Source organism: Pezoporus occidentalis, unplaced genomic scaffold (genome assembly GCF_034315485.1).
Source record: "Pezoporus occidentalis ecotype Australia unplaced genomic scaffold, CSIRO_AGI_Poc_V1 ctg149, whole genome shotgun sequence".
NCBI classification, from domain to species: Eukaryota; Metazoa; Chordata; class Aves; order Psittaciformes; family Psittacidae; genus Pezoporus; species Pezoporus occidentalis.
The window spans coordinates 346113-371321 of NW_026913305.1; the positions used below are offsets into that span (position 1 = coordinate 346113).

The 25209-nt window shown below is 40.5% G+C and overlaps 1 protein-coding gene across 1 annotated transcript; it reads right to left on the reverse strand.

Moving 5' to 3' along the window:
- Positions 1-1008: 1008 nt before the first annotated feature.
- Positions 1009-25034, reverse strand: TKT (transketolase). Its single transcript, XM_062610663.1, has 14 exons — positions 24873-25034; positions 19545-19662; positions 17892-18005; positions 17172-17269; positions 15341-15532; positions 14547-14665; positions 12906-13099; positions 12278-12442; positions 10874-11030; positions 6898-7028; positions 5475-5558; positions 5202-5295; positions 3374-3496; positions 1009-1311 (listed from the first exon to the last, which is right to left on the reverse strand). Exons 1-14 carry the CDS (start codon positions 24977-24979, stop codon positions 1124-1126), a joined length of 1884 nt encoding a protein of 627 aa, XP_062466647.1. The 5' UTR covers positions 24980-25034; the 3' UTR covers positions 1009-1123.
- Between the last annotated feature and the right edge of the window lie 175 nt (positions 25035-25209).

Consider the following 25209-nt stretch of genomic DNA (forward strand, 5'->3'; position numbering starts at 1 on the left):
GAAGCATTTTAGTACTAAATATATTTTCCAATCTGCTTTTTGACTGCAAATAGCAGTCAACAAAATGAGTTTTTTTCATAAACAAGCTGCTTAAGGGTAAAATAACAAAACATTTAAAACTCATCCAGTGGAACCCATCATGTAAGATGAACTCTCCCAGCTGACAGCAGCTCACATAAGAAGAGTCAGGTCTAAAGAAAAAATCAACTTGCATATTTAGTTGCATCCTTTCAGGTACCTGGGAACTTCCTGCTCTTCTTTCAGCTCCTTCCCCAGTCCATCTCTGCAGTTTAAACATCCTGTCTCTTGACCAGTGACAACACAGTAAGTGGTCTTGCACATCACCCTTACTGCAACACTAGCCAAGCACTCAAAAGTACAAGTTGTTCAGGAGGCTTTCAACCCCCTTAACTGAGGCTGTGTTCACTGAGCCTCCATTCTCCAGGTCCAGCAGGTCCCTCCCGTACCCAGGACTCATCATTCAGTCCCACAGGTCCCCTGGCCCTCCCCCTTTCCCTAGTACATCGCCCCCTGCTTCGACATTACCCAGCATGTATGGTATTTCCTCTTTGCCTTTGGCTTTACATGGCAAGGACAAAACCGGAAGAGCAGAAGCAAAGTCACAAGTTCCCCTCCTGCAGTCCATGTTCCTGCTTTTCACTATCCAGTGTCCAACACCCTCTGCAGAACCCCCTTCAAGATGAGTTTAATCTTCAGCAGTAAGTTGGACCAAACCTGAACGAGTTACTCAATTCACTCTAGGCTGCAATGCCCGACGCCTATTTCCCTGCTGAAGCACAGCCCACTCAGACCTTCAGCAAACACCCAACCACTCCAGTGCCAAAACTCACAGCAGGGAAGGATAGTTGCAAAGCAGAGACTCTCACAGCAGGCAGGCAAAGGGCTGCTGCCCACACGTTACTAAATAACCTGGAGGTTTTCCAATGACTGTTACCCCAACACTACACAAAACTCTGCAGGCAAACAAAGAGATTAAAACCCAGAAGGTTTTTTTCAGCTGGTATTTTTATTAGAACTCTCTACATAAAGCACCTTTGCCTGCCTTAAACTTACAGTACTTCTCTGAACACTGTTCTTCCGTAATCGCACAAGATGCTTCGAACTACTCCGCATTTCTCGATTTGGACACTGCCACCTTAACAGCTTGCACAATAGCATCTTTATCAATGCCAAACATCTTCAGGAGCTCAGCTGACTTCCCACTGCGTGGTACATGAGATACAGCCAAGCGATTGACTGTGATCCCAGGCTCACCCACCACTACAGCACACACTGCTTCTCCAATGCCACCTGTGGAAAAAAGAAGTTAAATAAGACATGTATTGGCATGTTACCACAGGCAACTTGCAGGTTGTGTGTATATCTGATCCAAAGGTCCATGCAAGCTAAATCCTCAATTCACAAGCTTATGAGAAACATCAATCACAATGTATGTCTGAGTTGCCCATTTGTGAAATGAAGACAATTCCCTGTTTCCAAGGCATTCTGAGGACAAGCAGCCTGCCATTTCTGAAGTACTTGCAAATTGGCAGTGAGAAACATGTACCTCCAGAGGGCACAGAGCTGTCAGGAAGCCCTCACCACTTCAGCATCAGCTACAGAGGGCCAGGTTTAAAATATATTTAGACTGAGGAGTATTTACAATGTGCTGACAGGCTGAACTCCCACCAATCTCTATGGCATTTAAGAGCTCCATCTTTTCAGAATGTCTGTACATGCTGCTAGGCACCTCTCTGAGTTATGCAACACATTCACAGCCTTTGCTCAGAGCTCAGTTCACACCAAATCACTATCAGGGATTTACAGACTGAATCATAATCATACAAAGGATGTAACGGGGAACTGTGTGGCAACAGGAGAGACACTGGAAGCAGGAGTATGAGGAAAGAAGAAAGCACAGGACTAGTGTCAAGAGCATGCGCTCTTGAGACCTGGTAGGAGCGATACCTTGGTCCTACACTTCAGTTAGGGTCTATCAGGCGTTTCACAGCTCCAGACATAGTGTGATTTAAACCAGTCAAAGGGCCTCCAGCTAGAGGCACCTCCATGGATGTGGCTGGTAAGATCAACGTGATGTGGGCCTGCAACACACTCAGGCTTGTGAGTGTGTACACCTGACCTTCCTTGGCTGCATCACACAGAGAGGCATGCCACAATAATTTGCATGTTCCTCACCTCCGACTGTGATGATTTTGATATCCTGCAAATCTACAGTAAAATATTCGTCCAGAGTTTTAAGATAAGCTAGAAGACAATGAGGCTCAGTGATGCTACTATCATCCATACTCTGGAATGAAAGTACTGTGTAACCAGCACTTATGGCAACACCAGCTCACTTCACATACCTGGCAAGAGTGATGCTCGCCTTAAATTAGGATAATATTCTCATAATTATATCTACTAATTTCTATTAGTAGATATCACAGATACCTACTAATGCCATAGTTCACAGCTGCCCCTCTGCTAATTTCTCCATCTCCCCCGAGAAGATCAAGTCTGACATGATTCACAGCTACTCCTTTCACACAGTCTCATCTTCAAGGGACATGTTTGCACAGGCAAGCCCTTGAAAACCTGTGTCAGCAAGACATGTCAGAGAGCAAGCGGCAGCAGATTAACCAAATTAACTCCACTTGGCAGCTGGTCACAAGTGGTGCTCCCCAGGGCTCAGTACTGGGGCCAGTTCTGTTTAATAACTTTATCAATGATCTGGATGAGGGGATCAAGGGCACCCTCAGTAGGTTTGCAGATGACACTGAGCTGGGTGGGAGTGTTGATCTGCTGGAGGGTAGGAAGGATCTGCAGAGGGGTCTGGGCAGCCTGGGTCAATGGAGGACAATTCTATGAGGTTCACTGGAATTTATCCCAGAGTAACTGGAAACTGCCAAATCATCTGATTTCAAGCAACCTGGAATTGCCCTTTTGGATACAGGGAAAACTTAAAAAAACCTGCACAGCTATGGTCTCTCTCATAACTTAAACTCTGACAACTACAGCTGGTGTAAAAGCTATCTGAGAACATTCCATGCAGAATCACTGCCCCACAGCAGGAACTTACAATTTCAGTGAACACAAATGACTCAAGACTTCACTTGGACCAAGCACAAGGAAGGGCACACAAGCTGATCAGAAAGGAGCCCTGATTAACCAATTATATCTGAGGAAACTTTCAATCCTCAGTGCTCAGTGTCATCTTATAATCTTTAAGAGTAATAAGAAAGAATAAAACCTCTCTTTTGCTTTAACCTAATGACAGCAACAGGTCCCAAACTTCTCTCTCAGGTTAGAAGCTGTGAGATTCCAATCCCTGGGGAATAACTGTATGGACTGTGACCTCCTGAACCCAGCATACCTTCATGGTAATGGTCCTCAACAGTGATGATTCTGCCCTTGGTCGCTCTTGCACTTTCCAGTATTGTCTTCTTATCCAGGGGCTTTATAGTGAAGGGATCAATCACACGGATAAAAATCTTCTCTGCAGAAATAGAACAAAATGAATTGCAACATGAATTTGGAGAATGCAAGACAAAGACAATGCAAGCGGTTCAGGCAGCCCCTGCAATCTTTCAGGGCCATTATGAAACCTGCTTACATGAACAGGTACCCCAGGTATCTGTACCAATGGCTTGTCTACCACTGAACCCAGGCAACCCCAATTTTTGTGTATTATTTCTTCATGCATCTGGTGAGATAGTAGCATCTGTCCATGCCGCAGGCAGGACTCATGAGGTAGAAAAGTCTTGGATAAGTGACTCCAGGTAACCAGGAGTGGCTGTCAGCAGCACAGTAATCTAACTGGCTGTGCCACAGATAAGAGCAGAATCCATTCACCAGGAAATCCTTCTTATTCAAACTGTCAATCACAATTTTTTTCCCAGACCTTCATTCCACCTTTAACTTCATTGTCAATCCAAGCAGAATTTCTCCCTGCTGCTTCAGTCCGTATGCATTCCAAATCTTTCATTGCAGCTGCCCACCTATCAGGTATGCCTGTTAGAACTGCCCCAGCCCTGATCATGGCACCCTTAATGTCCCCATCAAACCCAGAATTTGTCCTGTCATCACAAGGCAGGCCCAGATTGCTCATTAAAGCTATGTACAAATGGTGATTGTTTATAAAGAATGGCAAGTTACATGAGGTTTTTTCTGGTCTTGGCTGGCTGAACACTGAGTCAACTCTTATACATAAAGAAGCCTTATATTATGCTGACAATTTTGCGATTGAAGACTCTGTAGTGGCCAATATATTTAAGTTACTAGACTCTGTGCTAAGAGGTTTTCTCTCCATCGTTGGTTATTCACACTTTGAGATCAGCAAAGCATCAAAGTGTGGTAAATGCGAAAAATAACAATAGTTCTAAAAATACAACTTTCACAATATCCTAAGCCTGATGGGTTCGGTTGTACAAAGTATCTGTTCACTTTAGATACAGCATACAGAACTACCCATAAGCCACAGGCAGCATTAATTGTATTATCTCTTACTATTGGTAATCTCCTCCTGGGCACAGGCTACTGACTCACAGATGGATTTTTGATGGTTTCTTTCTCTTCTTATTTTATTGAAGTATGTTTATGTTTGCTGTGAGATGTCAGTGCATTTGAGCACTATCACAGAATTATTGCCAGCCACACCAGTTAAGTCAATACATTCATTCAAAAACCCAAGTTAGCAGTGATTCATATACACACAAAGGCACTGTATATCAACAGCACTGTGTAAGAGCTCACACACCAGCTGTGGCTCAGCTGAGAAGCTGCATTTTGTTAACTGGCCCCAGCCCAATTGCATTCTACTGTGCTGGTACCTTACCCTGCCCAGACAACATGCTAGGGAAGGATCACCCCTGCTTCTCACACACTTCCTGTGAAACTGCCTGCAGAGATTCTCTGCCAGACAGAATAGCAATTCTAAGAAGACTTTGATCTGATCCATTTGGTAATTTTCATAGCTACTAACACTGGTAAGATAACTAAACCCACTCAACTAGGCAAGATTGGCAGATATACACCATGCTGCACTGTATCACTGTGGCAGGTGACTAGCTGTCTATAATATTTTAATTACTGTTTACCAATACAAAGGGTGAGAAGTTATGGTACTGATTTCTTTGCTGTATTATATGATAAAAAAGGAAAATGAAACTCGAACCAAAGAACAACCCCCCTGATCCGCTCACCTTTTCTCAGCTGTTCTGCTGCAGCCAGAGCCTCATGCAGAGTGACTCCTGCTCCAATCACAGTCACCTGGTCATCCTTACTCTTCAGAACGACCTGCAAGAAAATATTTCCATGTATTTTTAACAGTAAATCTCCCTGATATTTCTAACATTTCTGGAGATTTTATTAAAAAGATCAAATCTTTGGCATTGGAATGCTTTAGAAGGAAAAGGGCTTTTACAAGAGCAACTTTGCATATTTTTTCTGATTCTGTTCATCTGGACAATATTTACCTTTGCCTGCCCAATATGGAAGTCCTCATTGTTGTTGTAAATGACAGGATTTTCAGGACGACTGGTTCTTATGAAACAAATGCCCTGTTTCCGAAGTAAACATGTTATAAGTTACAAAACCAGAAACATGTTGACATTCTAGTTTGTAAACCCTGTAAAAAAAAAAAAATAGCAAAACAACTTTTTCTGTTTGTCTTGTTTCCACCCTTCCACATTAGCTCTGGTTCTACTGAGTAACTCCCTCCCCACTTCCCATTAGTCCTTTTTCAACAGCTGGTTGTTTCAGACATTACAATACAGTTAGAATAATCTGTTAGAGTATGCACATAACTTACAATTTTCTTTCTGATTCCAAGATCTTTATTTCTCTTTTGCTCTCTTGTGGAAATGGAAAATTCTACTCAAGTTAATTAGAATCTTAGAACTTTGCCATACGTGTGCAAATTTTACTCTAGTGACTAAAGCAAAGAAGAAATGCTCAGCTGAAAGTAAGGAAAAATGCTTTCCATCAGTCAGATGCTCTTCCAAAAGAAGTAACCAACCTGTGCTTAGATCTAATCTCTCCCTCACATGACCTTACAATGTTCTCCTCCCTTCTTCTTTTTTTCCCCGCAAACCACTCCTCACATTTGTTACACACCAAATTCTCACACTCCTTCACTTCAAAGCTGTACTATCAAGAATAAACATTTTCTGATTATTTGCTCCTTTCTTAAGGTAAACTCCTACTGCAGCCGAAGTATCAAAGATCAAGGAGATAACCTGACCCATGCTAATTATGACATTTGACCACTACTCTGCCAAATTAGCTGACGTTTAGGAGAGATTAGAAACTGTGCCACAGCCACACGGGCAATCTTAGTCTTCTTCAGCCAATGTCCTATTTAACTGCAATCCATCATTGGCAACAGAAGAGCAGAAGATGACCAGAGAGACTATCAACCAGTATAAGCACCAGCTCTCAATAGCTCCAAAAATGTAGACTCGCTAAGCTAATAGATAACCTTACTCTGTACTGGCACATGATCAAAATCCTCAAAATCAGTTTATCTTTCTATATCCAGCTTCAATTTAGACCCCAGAGACACCATACTAGGAGTGTATTTTCTATAAACTTGCTAAAGACCATCAAGAGTTACACTTGTGCTTATTTCGAAGACAATTTAGACCCGAACTGCAATTGCTGTGTAATCATTTACATCTCCCCAAATCTGGCCCACAGCATTCCAGAATGTTCATTCTGCACTAGCCTGGACAGAATGTCTGCAGCCTTTCCATGCAAAGAAAACATCCCACTGCCACGCTGGAGCCTTTGAAAGAATTTATGTGGGTAGAAACATGCAAGAAACATGCCAGAAACAACAAAAATAGTGAAAAGAAAAAAAAGTAAAGTTCTCTGGCTCAGAAAGGCTACGATGCAAACCTTGGTGTTGGCAGCTATTTCCACTGCTTTTTCAGTAGCTACAGCATCACTAGGGTAAAACACAGTGGCATTTGGAACAGCTCGGAACATGCACAGATCCTCCAATCCCATCTGAGATGGCCCATCCTCACCTAAAAGAATTAAACCAGGGTTACAAAAGAGTAAGTGCATTTTTTACAATCACTCAATATAGCAGTGAGGTTCAATGTAAACCAGAAAAAAAACCCAAAAAGTATAAAATCAGGCACACACAGGACATGCAAGTGTACCTGCTTGAGAAAAGAATCATCTTCTCCTTAACCTCGGAACCATCTAAACAGTAAATAAAGATAGAAAGAGACTAGAAAGAAAGAGAACTCAGGTTAAAAAGAAAAAATGGGAAATAAAGCGTAACAATAAACCAACACAAACGGAAGATAACCAAAGTAGGAAGGTACAGATATAGAGAGTCACAAAATATCTGAGCATCTTCAGATTTTATATTTTATTATATTATTATAAATATATTTTATTCAGATACATACTACATGTATGTAGTGACGCTGCACAAGCAAAAATTTGTATTTGACAGTAGTGTTCCTCCAGATTTAAAATGCTGGAAACGTGGAAGAAGAATTGCATGTGTCCCATCAGAAATGGAGAGTCCACTTGGTACAACTACTCACAAGCTCTTTGCCTCAAGACTAAATGAAGGGTATGTATTTTCCAATACCATAAAAAGTCTTTCAAAGAGTAATACGGCATCCATATTGCTAATTCAACAACTCAAGCACCTTCCGCTGCAGATCTATAAAATAGACTTGTTAGCCAGAACATGTGCTGGATGCCATGATTTTCATAGTTAAAGAAACAACCACCACAACACCTCCCCCCAGTGACCTTACATAACGGTGCTTTGGGAATGGCACTGTTCCAAACTAACCATGCAAAGAGCTCTGAATGCAGGCATGTCACAGCCTGCAGAGCAGAAGCAGGGCAATAAGCCTTCCCACATGCACCCAACTCCACTACCTGTTACTCAAGAAGGACGAGTTCACAAGGAAGGAGGAGAGTATTTTCATGAGAGCAGCACAAAACTCTGAAGAACTTTAAAGATGTTAAACAAATTAATCATTGAATTCTGCACTATACATTACTAATAAAGTAAGCACAAAGCAGGAAAAGCATGTCTCGGCTTTCAGTCACAACGTGAAAAAAAGCCCTCAACATCAGTTCCTAACTCTGTGTGCACTCCGACTGAGTGAGTGGGATCTCAGTGGGCATTTTCCTTTCCTAAAATGCACCCACACAGTCTATTCATAGAAAGTGGAGTTAAGAACAAAATTAACAGGTACCTCAATCAGGATCTTCCTCAAGATAAAGACAGCACTCATGCTTGTCCTACTTTTTCTAAAACAGTGCCAATATCAGCATTCACAGTTCATACTAGTAATTTACAGACTAGCACTATGCTGAGTTTGGCCCCAAGTGCATCTTTACAAAAATCCTGATTTATGTGGTTTTAAAGTAATGCAGAGAATAATTTTCAATTACATCTGCAAAGCCTACATTTATAGCTGAATAAAAAATGTGAGTGCTTAATATGAACAGTGTAAAACGTCTGGAATATAAAACTTACTGCCTAAACAACTGATACTTCATTTTTGACACATTTACACTATGATTTCTTTCCTATATGTTCAGTTTGGAAAATACCAACTTTACATTATTCTCTTACGACCCTGAAAACATCTTTAATGTTGTGGTCTGTCAGCAACTACTGCTTTAGGAGTGACCTTAGTACAAGTTCAGAAGGTCACTGTGATACTTATTTCTCACAGATTTAATGGGGCCAAATTTCAATGCAGCAGAAGCCCAGGTCTGTCGGGAACTGCATTCATAAAACCTCAATTTTCACCACAGATCCCATCAGGATTCCGAGTTCCATGCAGACCCAAAGTTCTAATAGGAAGCACATTTTATTCATACCCTTCCATTTAAAATTGAATTTTCTAACTGCTAAAAGATTTCTCTAAATTCCTTTCTTTTGCAACTTGTTTGAAAAACTTCGGGTGTTCAAATCGTTTTTTGAAAATCACAGTTGAGGCCTGGACCAGATCTGTAACTCAAACAACTTCATAAACCTGTGCTTCATAATCACGGCTCCCAGCAGAACTTTTCAAGTGCTGAAAATTGAAACTTGGAAGTGCAGTTCTAGGAGACAATCCAGGTAACCTGAAGGAGTTCTGTCTTCTAATACAAGAAAAGACCAAAGCTAATTGGCTTTTGCAGCAAGACCCTTTGCTGCTCACTAAAAGACTTAAACCGTATTAAACTAGACTATGATGAGATGGGAGAACTGATTTTAAAAAGAGGCTTGTAATAGAATCCCTCCCTTAATGACAAACACAAGCCATAATCTGATATACTCTACTTACAGTCTCCACTACTAAAGCATGCTCCGTACCACTGCAAGTTAAGCTTGAGGTTCTGGATGAGACTACACACTTTTATGAAGTACCTTTAAATCTTTACCAGTATCACAGGTCAAATTAGCATGCAAAGAGCCTTAATTTACTACCCCTGTTAGCTCTCCCTCTCTTTCTTTTCCCCTACAAATGCCCAGAGGGTTTTCCAGCATCAATGTCTACTGTCATCTTCCTTCTTGGTATACAAGTCTGCTCCTGTTTTCTTGGGTGATAACTAAGCTTTTCATTTAAAAGCCCAAAAATCCCTTCCTCCCTCAAATCAGAATCAAACCCCAATATGATGTAACACTTCCCAAATAGTTATGATGGGAACCAAAGACCAGAGAAGGTACTGCTAGCAAAAATTCTCAGCCTGTTGCTTCAAGAAGTGCTGTCTACATGGCAGCAAGTCTTGCAGAGAGGAGCCAGGGGCTCCTGTGGTAACCGAAGCCAACAGGGAAACATCAGAGAAATACCTCAAAGGAATTAAGATGGTCTAAGAAGGTGACATGGCTGACAGCCCAGCTGAAATGCTGCTAAACCAATGCATCCAGCATGGGCAACAAACAGGAGTTGAAAGCCACCGTGTCTATCAATGGACAACAGAAGAGCTATGGATATCATCCATGTGGACTTCTGCAGACTAGATATAAAGAAGAAATGTTTTACAATGAGCGTGGTGAGGCAGAGGCTGCCCAGAGGCTGTGGATTCCCCATCTCTGCAGGCATTCAAGGTCAGGTTGGACAGGGCTCTGAGCAACTTGACCTAGGTGAAGATGTTCCTGCTCACTGTAGGGGGGTTGAACTAGATGACCTTTAAAGTTCCCTTCCACCCCAAACTACTCTATGATCCTGTAATTCAATTTCCTGAATTATCTAACAGTTTTGCAGTGCCCATTTCATTAGTATTTTGAGGTTTTGGGTTTTTTTTAGTCAACACACCAAGTGTTGACTAAAGTAGTCAGAAATACTGAGAGAAGCTGAATCAATTATTTAAAATTGGTTATCATCAAAGGCATAATAAACCAAAGATATTTCTCCCTTGTAAAGTGCTTTGGAGACTGGTGGACAAGAGTGTCTGTGCAAGGATAACTTTCATTAGTTTCTCATTTTAGGGACTGGGAAACAAAGGTACAGTAAGCACATTACTATTCTCATCACTGAGGACATCAGCTGTAAAGATAGAAAAGAACCTAAGCTCCTCATTTTCGATCCAGTTCCTTTATATCACTCTATACTTGTGGAACAGAAAAGCTTGCAGGGAAAATTCCTATTTTTATCAGGCCAAACAGATAAAAGAGGGGAAAAAAAGCATATGAGCTGATAAAGGCTTGAAATCCTTCTCATCCTTTCTTAATACAACATGTCTGATAAAAGTAAATTGTGAACATGACTTCTTTCTATAAATGGTGCCACTGTTATACCATCACAGCTATATTACTGATTGTCTCCACAAGGCATTATCAGTTTGACTGCTTGACACTAAATGGATGGGAACTGCTGATAAATAAACCAAGAGTGCCCCTTACCAATAGAAACGCCGCAGTGTGACCCACAGAGGTTGATGTTACTCTCAGAAATGGCTGCCATGCGGATCTGGTCAAATGCCCGTGTGAAGAAAGTAGCAAAGGTGCTGGCAAAAGCAACAGTTCTGTCACGAGTGGCACAACCAACCGCAATGCTCACCTGAAAAGAGGCAGATTGTACAAGAAGAGTGAATTCATTTATCACTTGTTTCCAAGAGATCAGCTGTGGGACTTCCTACTGAAAACTTCAGCAAGAAGTTGCCAGTGCAGATTAAAAATCTCTGTTCAGCCCTGCTCCTAACTGTTCACTTTTCCAAGAAGGAAAGGAGGCAATTCTCACAGTATCTATCCTCCAGCATCTCCTATGCTCCCTGCCTCAAATGCTGTTATTGTTAATGCTTACTAGCGCTTCTTTTCGTTATCTGCTCCAAGCAGCCATTAAGAGAGTTTTAAGACTTATCCGCTTCTATCTTTTCCTGGATCAAAGGCTTACACTTTCAATACAAAGGACATAGAGAAACTATCTCCATCAGACATCATTACTAAGTGGGAATGGATTTACCCTGTGTTATTTGGACTGGTATTTACTAAAAGGGCCCTTCTTCAGCAAGACGGAAATCAGAACAAGGCCCTTAAATTGTTTATTGCTACAATTACCCCATACATTTATTTTTACATAGAAACTAGTCTGCTCTTTATAGCAAATTTTTCCTAAGCTGCTGTAGATCCAAAATGTCCAACTTGAGCTCATGAAACTGCTCTAGTATAACGTTTGCAAGAGACAGTCCATGGTTCTTTGGTTACAAATCATTAAAGGCAACAGCAAGTTTCTGCCTGAATTTGTGTCTTGAATTGCGTTTGCTTCGGTGAACCCTACAGATGGCAACCAAAGACTCAACCAGATGACTTATCAAATTATTTCAGGTTTTTTTTTTGACAAAAGACATCAGGATAAATTTATTAACTGTTTCTCTGTCCTCACCTTTATACCTCAGTCTAGCCTGGAACTCACTGCCATGTTGTAACATTCCTTTTCTTGCAAAATAAAAAGACCCAAGCTCTAAAAAGCCTTTTCAGTTAAATCCCTACAAATCACACTTTGGAAATTATTACTGTTTACATATTGTCATCTCCTTGTGTTGTGCTGAAACAGACAATATGACCATAAAAATAAAAGGAGGAGTGACTTTGGAAAGAACAATCGATCAGAACCACTCCTGTTGTATTACATTTGTCAGCTTTTGCCATAGCCTAGTTTTTCCCTAAAAAGTGAGCAAGCTAAATTAAATATCCATGAATACACATATGAAGAGCAAATATTAAAATACCACTCTGAAAACTCAGACTGAATGACCTCAGATCCTGCTGTGTAATACCAGTAATTCATAAACCCAAGAAATCCATTACCATGTTCTGTTCAGCAATGTAGCATTCAATGTAGCGACTGGGATGTTCTTTCTTAAAAAGCTCTGAGAAGGTGGAGTTCTTTGTGTCTCCATCCAAAGCAATCACTCGATCATTAGCATGGCCCAGTTTTGCAAGCGCAACACCGTAAGCTTTGCGGGTAGCCCACTAGGAAAAGAAAAATAGAGCAGTACTGTTATAACTTTGTTTCTAGCAGCTTTTTTTTCCAGGAGTGCATGCACATACAATTAAAACCAATCAGGACAGGCATCAGTGCTGAAATCAGCAACTCCCTACCAATCTAGCTAGGAGATTTCGAAAACCTTGGTTTCCAATCATGGAAACTCACTTAACCTCATAGAGTTTCTTCAATTTTAAATAAGCATAACATAGTTTGGATAACTGATAATGATCACAAAATGAAGAAGAGTGATTTGAGTATTTATATTTTAATAGATAATACCCAGTGAGATGACTGTCTGTGTGTCAGACCACAGAAGTAGGTGTTTACCAGGATATTCAAAATAGGAGAGAAGAGGTAGGTAGTTGAAAATGGGACAAGGGATAACACTTAAAAGCCTTCTGCCACCCATTAAGATATCTAACAAACAGTGAAAAAGGAAAAGAGTACCTTTTCTCCCACTTTGTAAGTTGGTGGAGATGGCATCTTAATGTTTCTAATATTTATTACAGGTGCATCTTCTTCTGGGAGGGCTGGAGAAAGCTTTTTCTTATTTTGGATTTTGTCATCTATTTCCTGAATGACTTGTTCAGCCATGTTTTTTGGGAGGGGCTTCCCATGCCAGCTTTCCTTATCTTCAACACCTGTGCATTTAAAAGTACATTACAGATAAGGAAAATGTAAAAACTACTTAAGTTTTCTGCTACAGATTTTACCCAGCTAGAAGTGGGTAACAGTCTAGTACAGTCTCTCAAGAAAGAACTGCTTTATTATTCCCACTGTAAACAATTACAATGGTATTCAATTGCATTAAGACAGACATGTTCAAATACATAAGAGAAATAGTAAAATTACATATATTCTGAACTAGTGATGGAATTCCAGCATCATCTTCTGAAATTGTTTTTAACTTGGCACCTAAGAGACCTGGTCCATTAGCGTGGCAAGCAGTAAACCAGTGTTAACAGTTAACACAAAATTTCAACAGTGAGGTCTAATTAAACTCAGCTAAGTTTCAAGCAACAGTTTTAACCCAGCTGTCTTAATTTAAACAAGACCTGACATTGTACAGGTTTATTTTAATAGCTTTTGATAACTTTTATCTTTGTGCATCCAGCACTAACAGCAAAATTACCTCTTTGGCTGATATGCTGCTTTTCACTGGGTAAATTGCTAAGAATAATGAATTCTCCTTGCTTAGTCAATGAGAAGAAATGAAGATATTTACTCCTGTTAATATTTATCTGGTCAGAAAGGCAAATTCATGAAGTGCTGCTAAAAGCTGTAGCTGAACAGAATCATGGCAACTCTTGACATGCTGAATATGCATTTACTCCATTCTATGGATACAGTGCTCATTAGCCAGCACAGATCTCACTTCCAAGAACCCAAATCCTTTTCTTAGCACTAATGCTGCTGAGAAGTATAAGAGTTTGAAAGAATTGCTGCATGCTGTTGCTCAAATGTGTAGGTACACATTTGTCTCCTAGAAAATGACACTTAGGCAAGTTTCACACTACATGAAAACTACAAAAGCATTTTAGAGGCAACATAAACTCCAAAAGTCAAACAGCTGTTAACCTGTGAAATAATTTCTGATTTCTATACTACTCCTGTATCTCGATGAATTACACATCAGATCATATGAAATAACTTGCAGTATGAGGTAGCTTATGCACCATGTCTCATACAGTTTTGTCAGAACTGTAAATGTAGCATCCCTCCTCATTTCCTATGCATTTACACTGCCTGGCTGGTAACAAGCAGACCCCGTTATCTACAGCACCAGGAGGAGGGAGCTTCCATGACAAAGTTACTCCCTTCTCAGAGTAGTCTCTGTGAGTCTAGGGATCAAGAGCAATTCAAGAAGGTTGCCCTCTTGTGCTAGGGCAATTTTCAAGACATACAATCCAATCTTCTCCCATGCCCTCAGCTGTCTTCCAGACTAGAAAAGACTTCTTAAATAGAACATCAACCTTTTTCTAATGCATGAAACATTAAACTTCTATATTTAATGACTGCACCTTTATTGCAGCACTATGTACATATTATTATACATACGCATATGCAAAGCAATAGATGTTTTATTACCTGATATGCCTCTGCCTTTAAAAGTCTTTGCAATGATAGCTGTTGGCTGATGTTTGGCCTGGCCAAAGGCTTTGCAAAGTTCCTCCACACTGTGCCCATCAACAATGATTGCATGCCAGCTAAGAACACAAACAGATCAACTGTTTCTAAAGGGTTTTAGCATGTGACACTCTCTGGTAGTTAGCAATAACAATAACAAATACTAACATCATTCCAATGCCCTGTCTTTTAAAGACCCAAACTATGCCAGAAACATGAAATAGCATTCATTTGAGATCATAAAATACCATAGTCCCTCTTTTATAACACAAAATAAGTCGCAGAGAGACTAGCAAAATTCACAGCTTACAGATCACTAAGTTATCCTACATTTCTTCAGACATGATGGCCATTTTTAAACACAAGAGCAAATCAGACATCTAGAAATCAATTAAAAAACTGACAGTGAAAGTTGAGTAATTGTTTCCATGACCTTCTTTCTGCTATGACAGTACCTTTGGTCACGTAAAGTTACAAAATCTGGTTTTAATATGATAAAAGTCCTCTAAAAAAAAAATTATCTGAGTAAGCAATCCTTTACTTCTTCCTCTAAACAAAAAATTCTGTCAATTCTCCTGCTGTAGAATTTTGTAATAATAGTAGTAAGCATGGCCACTATCAGGCATTACGAAAGACCATCCTTCTTGGTGATGATATACTTGAGAGCTGAAAGCTCACGTGAAAAATTTCTGCAAAGCAAATGAAGCACATGGCTTCAAATGGGAGATGACACCGAACTTCTTCTAATCACGTACCCAAAGGCTTCACAGCGTTTCTGGTAAATCTCAACATGATGCTGCAGAGGAGCAGGGTCACTTTGTCCAAGACGGTTAACATCAAATATAGCAACCAGATTATCGAGCTTGTAAAGCCCAGCAAAGGCCATTGCCTCCCAAACAGAGCCTTCAGACAACTCTCCATCTCCAAGCAGACAATACACTCGATAGCTAGAAGACAAAATTAAAGTAAAAAACCAAACCCAAACCCAACACCCCAAAACAAGGTTTCACATGTAAGCACAGTTAAATCAACAGCAAAACCCCTCTAACAATTCAGAGAGAACTTGCTGCTTTTTCTATTGCAAACTCAATGCCCATTGCTCAGTGCATTCACCTCAGATAATTTTACATAGCTACTTAGCGTAAATACTTTTGAGCTGTTACATATGAAAAAAATAAGATGAGAAATACTACACCCTTTTTTAAAATTTTCTCTCAAAATGAAAAATCAAATATTAAGCTTTCTATTGCAAGGCCTGAATGAACAGGCCCATTACACACTGTCACTGTGACTCAGCAAGATTGCCAACAATGCAAGAAAGATTACTGTCTGCTGCTTCTTTCCTCCCATATACTCTCTGAAAGGACAACTAAGAATTTAGTTTCAGGAAATCTATAAATTGCAGATGAACTCAGCTATGAATTAAAGCATGTTGCATAACCAGATTCAGGATTCTGGAAAAAGAGAACCAACATGGTATGACTTTGTAGATGATTTCTCCAAACACTGAAGACCTTTATTTAGGTAAACACAGGCAGCAGCAGTACTGCCTGATTGTTATGGAACTCAGGCAATGTACGTTTTTTATTGCCACCTTCTTTTCTTGTATGATAAAACTTTATAAGTGAACTTACAGTAAATCAGCTGTCAAATACAGGATTTTTAAACAAAATAACCAAGATTCCTGTTAGCAATTTTTTTTAACTAGACATTAAGCTATAATAGACTTTTGATGTGAATCCCACCTGCCTTCAGCTAAATCTGAACTCCTTCCACATAAGCTGCCCCCCAGTACTGCATGCAAGACCACCTTTTTCTTCTGTCATGTAAGCACTGCTTAGATTTTTTCCACACGTAGCATCTGCTAAAATCAATTAAAATCAGCAAGTCATCTTTCACAGAAATGATTTCAAGCCAGTGAAGTGTAGAACACACTAACTGGGCAGCCGGTGCTCGAATGTTCTAGAACTGTCACATAAAATATATCAACATCAGGCTATTTTCCTCCTCATACAGATTTGCCTTTAGACATCTACTTTTCTTGTGCACAAAACAAATAGCAGAAGCAGTCATTTTTGTATTTGTGGAGCTGAATGCCTTTATAATAACATTTTGAAGCCCTACTTTATGATTCAGTGCTGCTATTACTGACCATAACAGTTCCTTATCTAGGTATATGTTCTCCATTATTAGTCATCTGACTTGGAACAGATGCATCTCCAGCCTGCATCTTCCTTCTAAGGGGACACATACCAGTCTCAAAATGGCTAACGGAAGGTAGAGGCTGCTCCACATCTTACTGTCTTCTCTGTTAGGGAACATCACCTTGCAATACTGCCAGGGTACAAAAAGGGACATACATGTGCACTAATTCTTGCTAACCTTTAAATACTTGGTAGTTTCACTGGCAATGGCTTCGTAATCTAGGCTAGTAATCCGTAATTATAAACCTCAATTTGAGATCAGATTTGGGAATGGAGAATAAAGGTTTGGGTCTTATTTTTTCCTGATTAAGAACATGGTTTCTTTTCACAAAATATGCCGATTGACTGCCTCCAATCACGAAATACATGATGATGGAATTACCTGGCTCTGTCAAAGAATTTGCCAGTGTATGCCATTCCACATGCTGCACCAAGACCCTGACCGAGGGATCCAGTGGCTACATCAGTGAATGTTTGTCTCTGAGAATGAAAAGACAACAATAATCGTACAGTGAAGAAATAGAGAAATTTCTAGTGCTAGAAGATGGTTCACTATACATCAAAATTCAGCTTCTCAGGCAAAACAATACTGTATAAGTGCCTCCAAATCTTGCCATTCCCCTTCTTTCCCTGCAGTAAATGTACCTTGATTATCAGTATCACAAGCTGACTAGGCTTTCTGAGAGGGAAGGCTACCAATGGCGCAGGAATTTTTCAGCTACGTTTTGGATGGCAGGTGTTACGAATTGATGGTTTTGTATATAAAAAAAATAAAATTAAAAAAAAAATCAATTGAAACCTTTGGTTGGGAATGGAAAGACCAATGAGGTGACCAAATAACTCAAAGCTTCTTAAAGGACAAGAAAAGCCATGCAGGAACTTGTTTGAAATGGAAAATACTGACTGTCGGGGAACTTTACTAGAACAGTAAAGGTCATTTCTACATGCTCATTCAAACACAGACACTCAGTTGTGAAGCCACAAATATTACCATCCTTCTTATAAGTCTTTATCTTTCCAGCAACCAAGAACTGCTGCAAGATATATGTGCTACTTGTTTTACAAAATCCACCATCTTATATCAAAGGTTATAAGCACTCACTGGCACTGGGTGTCCTTCTAAGACAGAATCAATTTTCCTCAAGTTCAATAATTCTGCTTCTTGTAGAAAGCCAGCCTCTGCCCAAACAGAATATAAAATTGGTGCTGCATGACCCTGGAAAAAAACATAAACTTTAAGCAAAGCACAATTTTCACAATATCCTAGTATCAAGGCAAAATTCTGCAAAGCTGACAAACCATAGAATCAGGTTCTTACATCAACTAGGAAAGCACTGAGTTATAAAACATTTTCTTTTTTACAATGCAACGTTCGTACTGATGCTTGTTTTCAAGTCCCCCATGCCCTTGCTTAGAGCACCCCAGACAGCTGACTACAGTTAAGACAGAAAGAATGCAGCACTCTAAAGGGCTATTTAGGATGACCTCAAGAAAATCAACATGGAAGGCTAAGAAGGCCTCTAGCAGCCATGGATTTCCAGTTCCAAGAAGTAGTTTTGGTATCCACGTAAAACCCTTTGATTCAATCTCCTTAGGTACCATTTTCAAAAACAGAGCCCTCCCTGTACACTAAACTAATGTAAACAGATGGATGAGCAAGCATTAGCCCATTAAATCTTCTTCAATACATATGTATTCAAGGTAATATGCAGTGAGTGACAACAGGAAAAATTTTAAGCTTTAAACACTTGGATCCTTGTGGCCAGGTCTGACTGAACAACTGCAAAGTAGTAGTTATCTTCTGCTCATGGAGTTGTTAGAAGTCAGAAACACCTGCAGAGGTTTGAAGCTGTTTATCAACTCTGGGAAGAAACCCCTATTCATTAGAGACAGGTAAGGCGAACATGAAGAAGTGACTGTCATTGCTTAACCACCTCAGCATTAGCTGTTTGCTTCTTAATCTAATTACTTATTTCAGATATACACTATCAGCTATGCAACACTATTGTAAGCCACCACGTGAGAAACTTGACTCAAAGATGGAACCTGCTTCACTGGAGTACTAATCTGCCATTTTTCACATCATTATGTTTTCTGAAGGTCCTTCAACTGCCTTTATGTCATATGATCGAAACATCCTTGTGATTTGCAAGGGCACAATGCAAAAAGGATAGAAACGCTAATGGCTAGTCCAGGTTGTAGTTTTATCTGTTTTCTGAACCACACTGGCTTCAGAAATAGTACTGACTTTAATATCATACTGGCACAGTAGGAATGCCAACTACTCACTAACCTACCGTAACTATTTCATGTGATGCTCCCTGAAAAGTTGACAGTAATCAGTGCACATTGTGACGTGACTGCAGGCACATCAGTAGAGCACAAAAGCTAACTGCAACTTACTCATTAGAAAACTGGTTAAGCCTAAATATAGCAGATGTTAATATTTCTTGATAGATTTCATAGAGAATATAATAACATTTATTATTTAATACTAGAACAGCTGAAGTCAGTGAAGTTAAGACTTATCAAGACACGTTATACAGACACTTCCTAAATATTTTTGAGTTATGCTTCAACTTAATCAGCTTTCACTTGTCTTTCTGAAGTAAACAAATTCCAAGCTCTCAAATATTTCCAATAGACTTCTGAGTAGATGCAAGCATAAGTAAGCATTTAGTCAAGGAAGACAACCTGATTTAATTTAGATAGACAGCTAGCAGACAGCAACAGTATAGCGTAACAGTTGTTTTACCTTTGAAAGAATAAACCGGTCGTTGCTGGCATTTCTGGGATCTTGTACTTTGTACTTCATGGTATGGAAAAACAGCACAGACATAATCTCTGCTGCACTGCAACATGATGTAGGGTGGCTACAAGTCAAGACAGACCCAAGATTACAACGTCTCATTATTGTTTGTTCAGGATTGTATCTTTAAAATATCACTTTACCAAGTCCTCCACTCCTCAGCATTAATACACAGTTGAGTGTTTTTGATAACCCATCCCATCTACCATTACCCTAATGACAATTAGTTGTACTTTGAGACAAAGGGAGCCCTCTTATCTAGTTGAAGTAGGTATTAAAAGACATGGTGACAGTTCAAGGGCATATCTTTTGGAGCAATCTGTTCTTCATGCCAAGGAACACCACACCTGTGAAGCACAGGAAGCAGTATGACCCTGTGCTTGAAATCATTACTGATTTATCTGACAGCAGAAATTCACACTGGTGCAGAGGAAACAAAGACAGCTTCCCACGGTATTTTAGCCATTCACTGAGTACAGGAATTAAAAATGTGCCATCATGACTTATTCAGGCCCCATTGCACAGGCAGGGACTGGTAACGCAAGATTATATTTTGAGGAAAGCTCTGGAATGTTTAGAACTGTAGCACATAGTGTACCATTTTCTTTTACCATGTTAAAGCAGACAGAACTAGAATGCTGATTTCTAAAGAGAACATTAAACAATACAATTCTTGTACTTCATCTTCTACTGAAACTGGACGCAAAAATTTGCTGTCTCCAGTAAAAACCCAGAAAGAAGCACACTGAAAAATATTAATCTGCTTAATCTTTGGCTAAGAGAGGAACCAACATTTTCTACATTTACATCTATATCAGGCTGAAATGCTGAACTAGTTGGTTTGTCAAACATTTGTAAGTCTCTCCCATTGAACTATATGGGATAACTTTTGCAACAATAACTTGGTTTAGAAATACATAAGGCTCATTTCAGAAGAAAGCATTCCATATAGTAACAACAAGTAAATGCAAACTTACATGAAAAGAGCTATTTCCAAGTGCCAAATATTCAGTTATTCTGAGACAAGGTAGATATTTAATTTGAAGTATAGTAGAGGGCATACATTTGATTTTATTTATCTACTTTACTGTGATTTCAAATAACGATGACTGTAGTTCTTACACACCTTGAAGGCACAGCACTACTTGACCACCTAAGTGGATCAGCCTTGGCTTTTCAATTGTGATAAAACTTACAAGGAGTTAGAAGTCTCTTTAAAAACCTCTATTGAGTGCAGAAAGTAGCATTTTTCAGATTTTAGTGGTGTAAACAGGATCATTCTTGAGATCAGTGATTGCGGCTGAGGTACAGGACAGTGAATGATGAACAGTAGAAAGGTTATGGCTGCAGAAATCTGCACCAGCCTTGAAAATAACTTGCAGTCGCATCTCAGTTTCTCTTCTACCAACATTTATTTTTCATTTTTAACATGATACTCTTAAAATATTTGACCCTTCTTGTAAAACAGCACAAGCTTATTACGAAAGTGTCACATTTCTTTTCCCGCATGTCCATATACCATGCATGTTAGGATTAGACAACACTTTCAGTAGAACTCTAATATTCTCTTCTTGTAGTAATGAACCTTCCACCCACCCCCAACAGTGCTGTAATTAAGAGAGTAAAAACATGCAAAACACTAGCATAATTTGAATTACAGTTAGTGTCCATCCTTTAGTAAGTACTCACACACAGAGAACCAAAAGAATTAGCTTTAAACCATGGTTCAAACGTATTAGTAAATATATATGTATTTGAGTTAATCAATAAGCCTTACATGCTTGTTTAAAGCTTTCATTCCTTTAATTTTATTAACTTTATACTTAACCATACTTCTATGAACTCCTGGTCTTGGTAAAAAAAGTTTTAAACAACCTAAAATGATAGCATGTGGAAATAAAAAAAAAAAAGTAGAAAAATGTATTAAATTACCTGAAAATAATAAAATAATAATAATTAACCTTGTTAAAACTACAGGTTAAATGACTTTCTACTAACAAAAAACAGCAAAAATTTCACTACATATTGGATAATAGAAATCATTTTACAAATAACTACACCATTTTCTTTAAATACAGCCATATGAACTACATCTACTGGTCTTCTCTTAGCTCATACTCTTCTAGTAAGTTCCGTTAAGAAAACTTGATGTTAAGCCTAGCAAAGTGTATATGGATTACTTTGTACAAGGGGAGAAAAAGACACAGCAAGTCATTGCCACTACCGTCACACAATCTCCCACATTTTGTTCCCAACTGGTGAATAATCCAGAACTCTGCAGCAGTGGCCCCATCGACACGCTTCTCTGCCAGATAGCTTCTACTGAAGAAATGCCTCAACTTTGAAATACAGCCCTTTAGTAGAAAACCGAAATAAAGTACTCTGGAACACTAAAATCCTCGATCTGCACAAAGCAAGGGTAAAATAATTACTCCAGCATAGTTTTGTGGGTTTTTTTTATTACTCTACATCAATTCATATTAGCTCCATCTACACATTTCAACTAAAGAGAAGAGTGGTGGAATGTTAAAACTGCTGAAAGACAAAGAAAAAAAAAATTAAAATTAAAAAAAAAATCAAAAAAAGAAAATGACCTGCAATAAATGATCTTACCACGTGTTGTGAAACTTAACTGCCTCTTAAGAAACCCTTGCAACTTCCACTTTTGAGAATTTTGCCATCTAATTCTAGGAGGCCAGGAACCGTTTCATGCATCAGAAATGTATCATTAGCTACCAAAAAGCCTCTACCAATTTTGATTAAAATGTCTGCACTTCTTATCTAAAAGAAAGACTTCTTCCACACCCAAAAGCAAGTAAGTTCAATCTTTACAACTTAATCAAACATTTCCCCACCTAGGGCTTTTTAAGCACAACTTTTTTTTCCAGGTCACTGAATTTTTCCACTGCGCCTGGTAAAGTACTCAAAGTGCTATGTTTGAGCATCTTCAGGATCAGACTGCCTGGTCTTTTTGCTCTTGTACAGACAAAGGCCACAACTTAACAAAAGTAGAACAAGTGAAAACTGCAACAACTGGTGTGTCAGATCTACCAGGGAACCACCTGTGTTGCAACATATGTCAGAGTTTATGAAAATTACTTCCTTGAGAGTAGCAGGCAGGTCCCGTTTTGTTTGAAGTGCTTTTATTGCAAGTATTTCCTTCAGTTTTACAAACTGCACCTTCAACAAACACAAATTTCTTTAACAGAGTCAACGCAAGCATGACAATTCTTATTAACTGTAAGCTTCTACTTAAATTTAGCTTGCATTCAAACATTTTTCTACACTGCTAGTGTATATCAGCAACTTAAACAAATCTTACTGTCTCATTCAGGTTTTGGACAGCACATTCATAATGTGGAGAAGCTGTTTTAGAAATGTACATGATTTATGTAACCACAACTGACTCCGAATGTCTTTTTCTTACAGGCACATTACTACACCATCATCTCAGTAACCAAATATTACCAGTTAAGAAAATACATGGCTTGTCAACAGAATCTGCCCTGCAGAACCCATCTTTCATAATCTGGTTGTGTAATAATTTCAGACTCTACAGAACTTTAGTGCTAGAATAAGCCTGAGCGATTAAGGAAATGCCTTTGCGCAAGAAGTACTCAGTATTGTAGCATACATGAAACAGGAATAAAAATCTTGAGTAAAACTACTTTTACTGTTTCTTCATCAGTATGGGGAGAATGGTTTTACTATTGAATTTCATGGACCACAAAAGAGAAGGCTGTAGCAAGATCCTTATTCTTTAATAGCACAGCTGACAAAACAGAAATAATTTTATCTGTAGATAAAGCAAGTGATACTATACAAGCTCTGGGATTTGCCTAAAATACACTCTAGAAGATCAACACTGAAGCTGAAGCTCTACAAAGTAGATTTAGCACAATTTTTCTTACCTACAGTTTCACACAGGCTTGCGTAACATTGCCTGTACATTGTAGCATTGAAACAAATCAAGCATTAAAAGAGCAATTGTTGGGTATCCTGCACTTCCCTTTCCAGACTGGAACAAACAAGCCACGGCTTTGTAAAAACCTGCTCCTGTGCCTGGCTGAGAGTTTCTCCGTGTCCCCACTGCATTTTACAGGAAGAACCAGAGGAGCGTTTCCATTTGCTGCATGCAAAAGGAATGAGTAAAGTTCAGTTTCTGTAAGCCTTGAGAAAGGGCCACGTGGGTAGCTCACGCCACACAGGGTGGGCACTGTAAGGCAATTCAAAGGAGCAGCTTTAAAATACCATACACCACCTTCTCCACACAAACCTCAGCATCAGAAGGGTTCCAGGATTTCTTCCATTTTTTTTTGTTTAACGCTACAGCCAGTTTCAAAGAGGTCCAAAGGAGGAAATTGTAACAAGATGGGATATATTAAAAAAAGATGAAAAAAAGGCAGTACTCCACGTGGAAGCACTCAAATACGTTATTCAAGCAGAAAAAATGGCTTTGATTTTACATGAGTAAAAGCGGATTGTTTGCAGAATTTTTTTTCCATAGGTAAAGCACGATCAAAGGAAGGATAAGTCTGGAATCTGCACACATCAGAGCCTCCGCTAAATCCTGTCCAGAGGCCTGAATAAACTGCCCATTGGAGACCGAGGGCATTTCACAGATAATCCCACTTGGGCTCACTTGAAATTCTGTGCGGAATTAGTTCCAATTGACGGGCACGGAATGAAAAAGAAACCGTTTGTGCCTCGGGCACAAATTCTTTGGTTTCCAGCCCTGCACCAACTCCCCATTCCCGTCCCCTCTCCGCAATCACAACACCCGCCGGCCCCGAGCCGGGCGGCCTTTACCCGCGGGAGCACCGCACATCCCCGCGCTGCTGACCCACAGTCGCCATTTCCCACTGTAGCACCTCCACATCACCCCCGACATGCCGGGGACAGTGTGGGTGTTATGGGGTAGAGGTTCTAGCGGGATTCGGCCGTGACCACCGCAGCATCACCCCCCGCCGTCGGGGTCCCTTTCCCCGCGCAGCGCACGTCCCATCCTGCGGCCGCGCCAGTCCTCCCGGCAGCCGCGGGTAACGGTGTCCTGCAAAACGGCTATAGAATAGGGACCGGGATCTCTGCTCTCGGAGCCAACAGCGTGACCCTAGGCAGCGGGTAACGGGCTAAGGGAAGGCGGCGCAGCCCCTCCCGCCGCCGCTCCGCCTCGATGCATGCCCCGGGATGAGGGAGCGCGGCTCGCCGGACTGGCGGGAGCCGCGGGGCCTGTCTGCGGCCAATGCTGCGGGGCAGCCGGTCCGCCTCACTCACCCAGAGCCGGCCGCAGTGGTGGCCTTGATGGAGCTGATGCGGAGCCGGTTGGCCGTGTCCTTCAGGGCCTGCAGGGTCTGCTGGTCGGGCTTGTGGTAATCCTCCATGAGGTCGAAGCAGCAGGGCGGCAGCGGCGACGGGGCTGGGCAGGCAGGGCGGCAGCAGGCAGCGCGGCTCGCCGGGCCGTGCGCGGGGCGGGCACAGGCAGCGTGCGAGAGGGCGCGGCTCCGTGCCCCACCTCCCGCCTGCGCCAGGGCGCCCCCTGCCGGTGGCAGGAGGCGCTCGGGGAGCCCGCCCTTGGCCACGCGCAGGCGCCATTTCCCCGCCTCGCGCGGCG

Bases quoted from the DNA above. Each gene is read 5' to 3' on its own strand.
- TKT (XM_062610663.1), bottom strand. From the start codon at position 24,979: ATGGAGGATTACCACAAGCCCGACCAGCAGACCCTGCAGGCCCTGAAG. The intron at 15,533-17,171 runs GTAATTCCATCA...TTTGTCTTCTAG, and splicing joins AAATTCTTTGACAGAGCCAG to CTATCGAGTGTATTGTCTGC. The intron at 3,497-5,201 runs GTGAGCGGATCA...CTATTTCTGCAG, and splicing joins AGCAGAACAGCTGAGAAAAG to AGAAGATTTTTATCCGTGTG.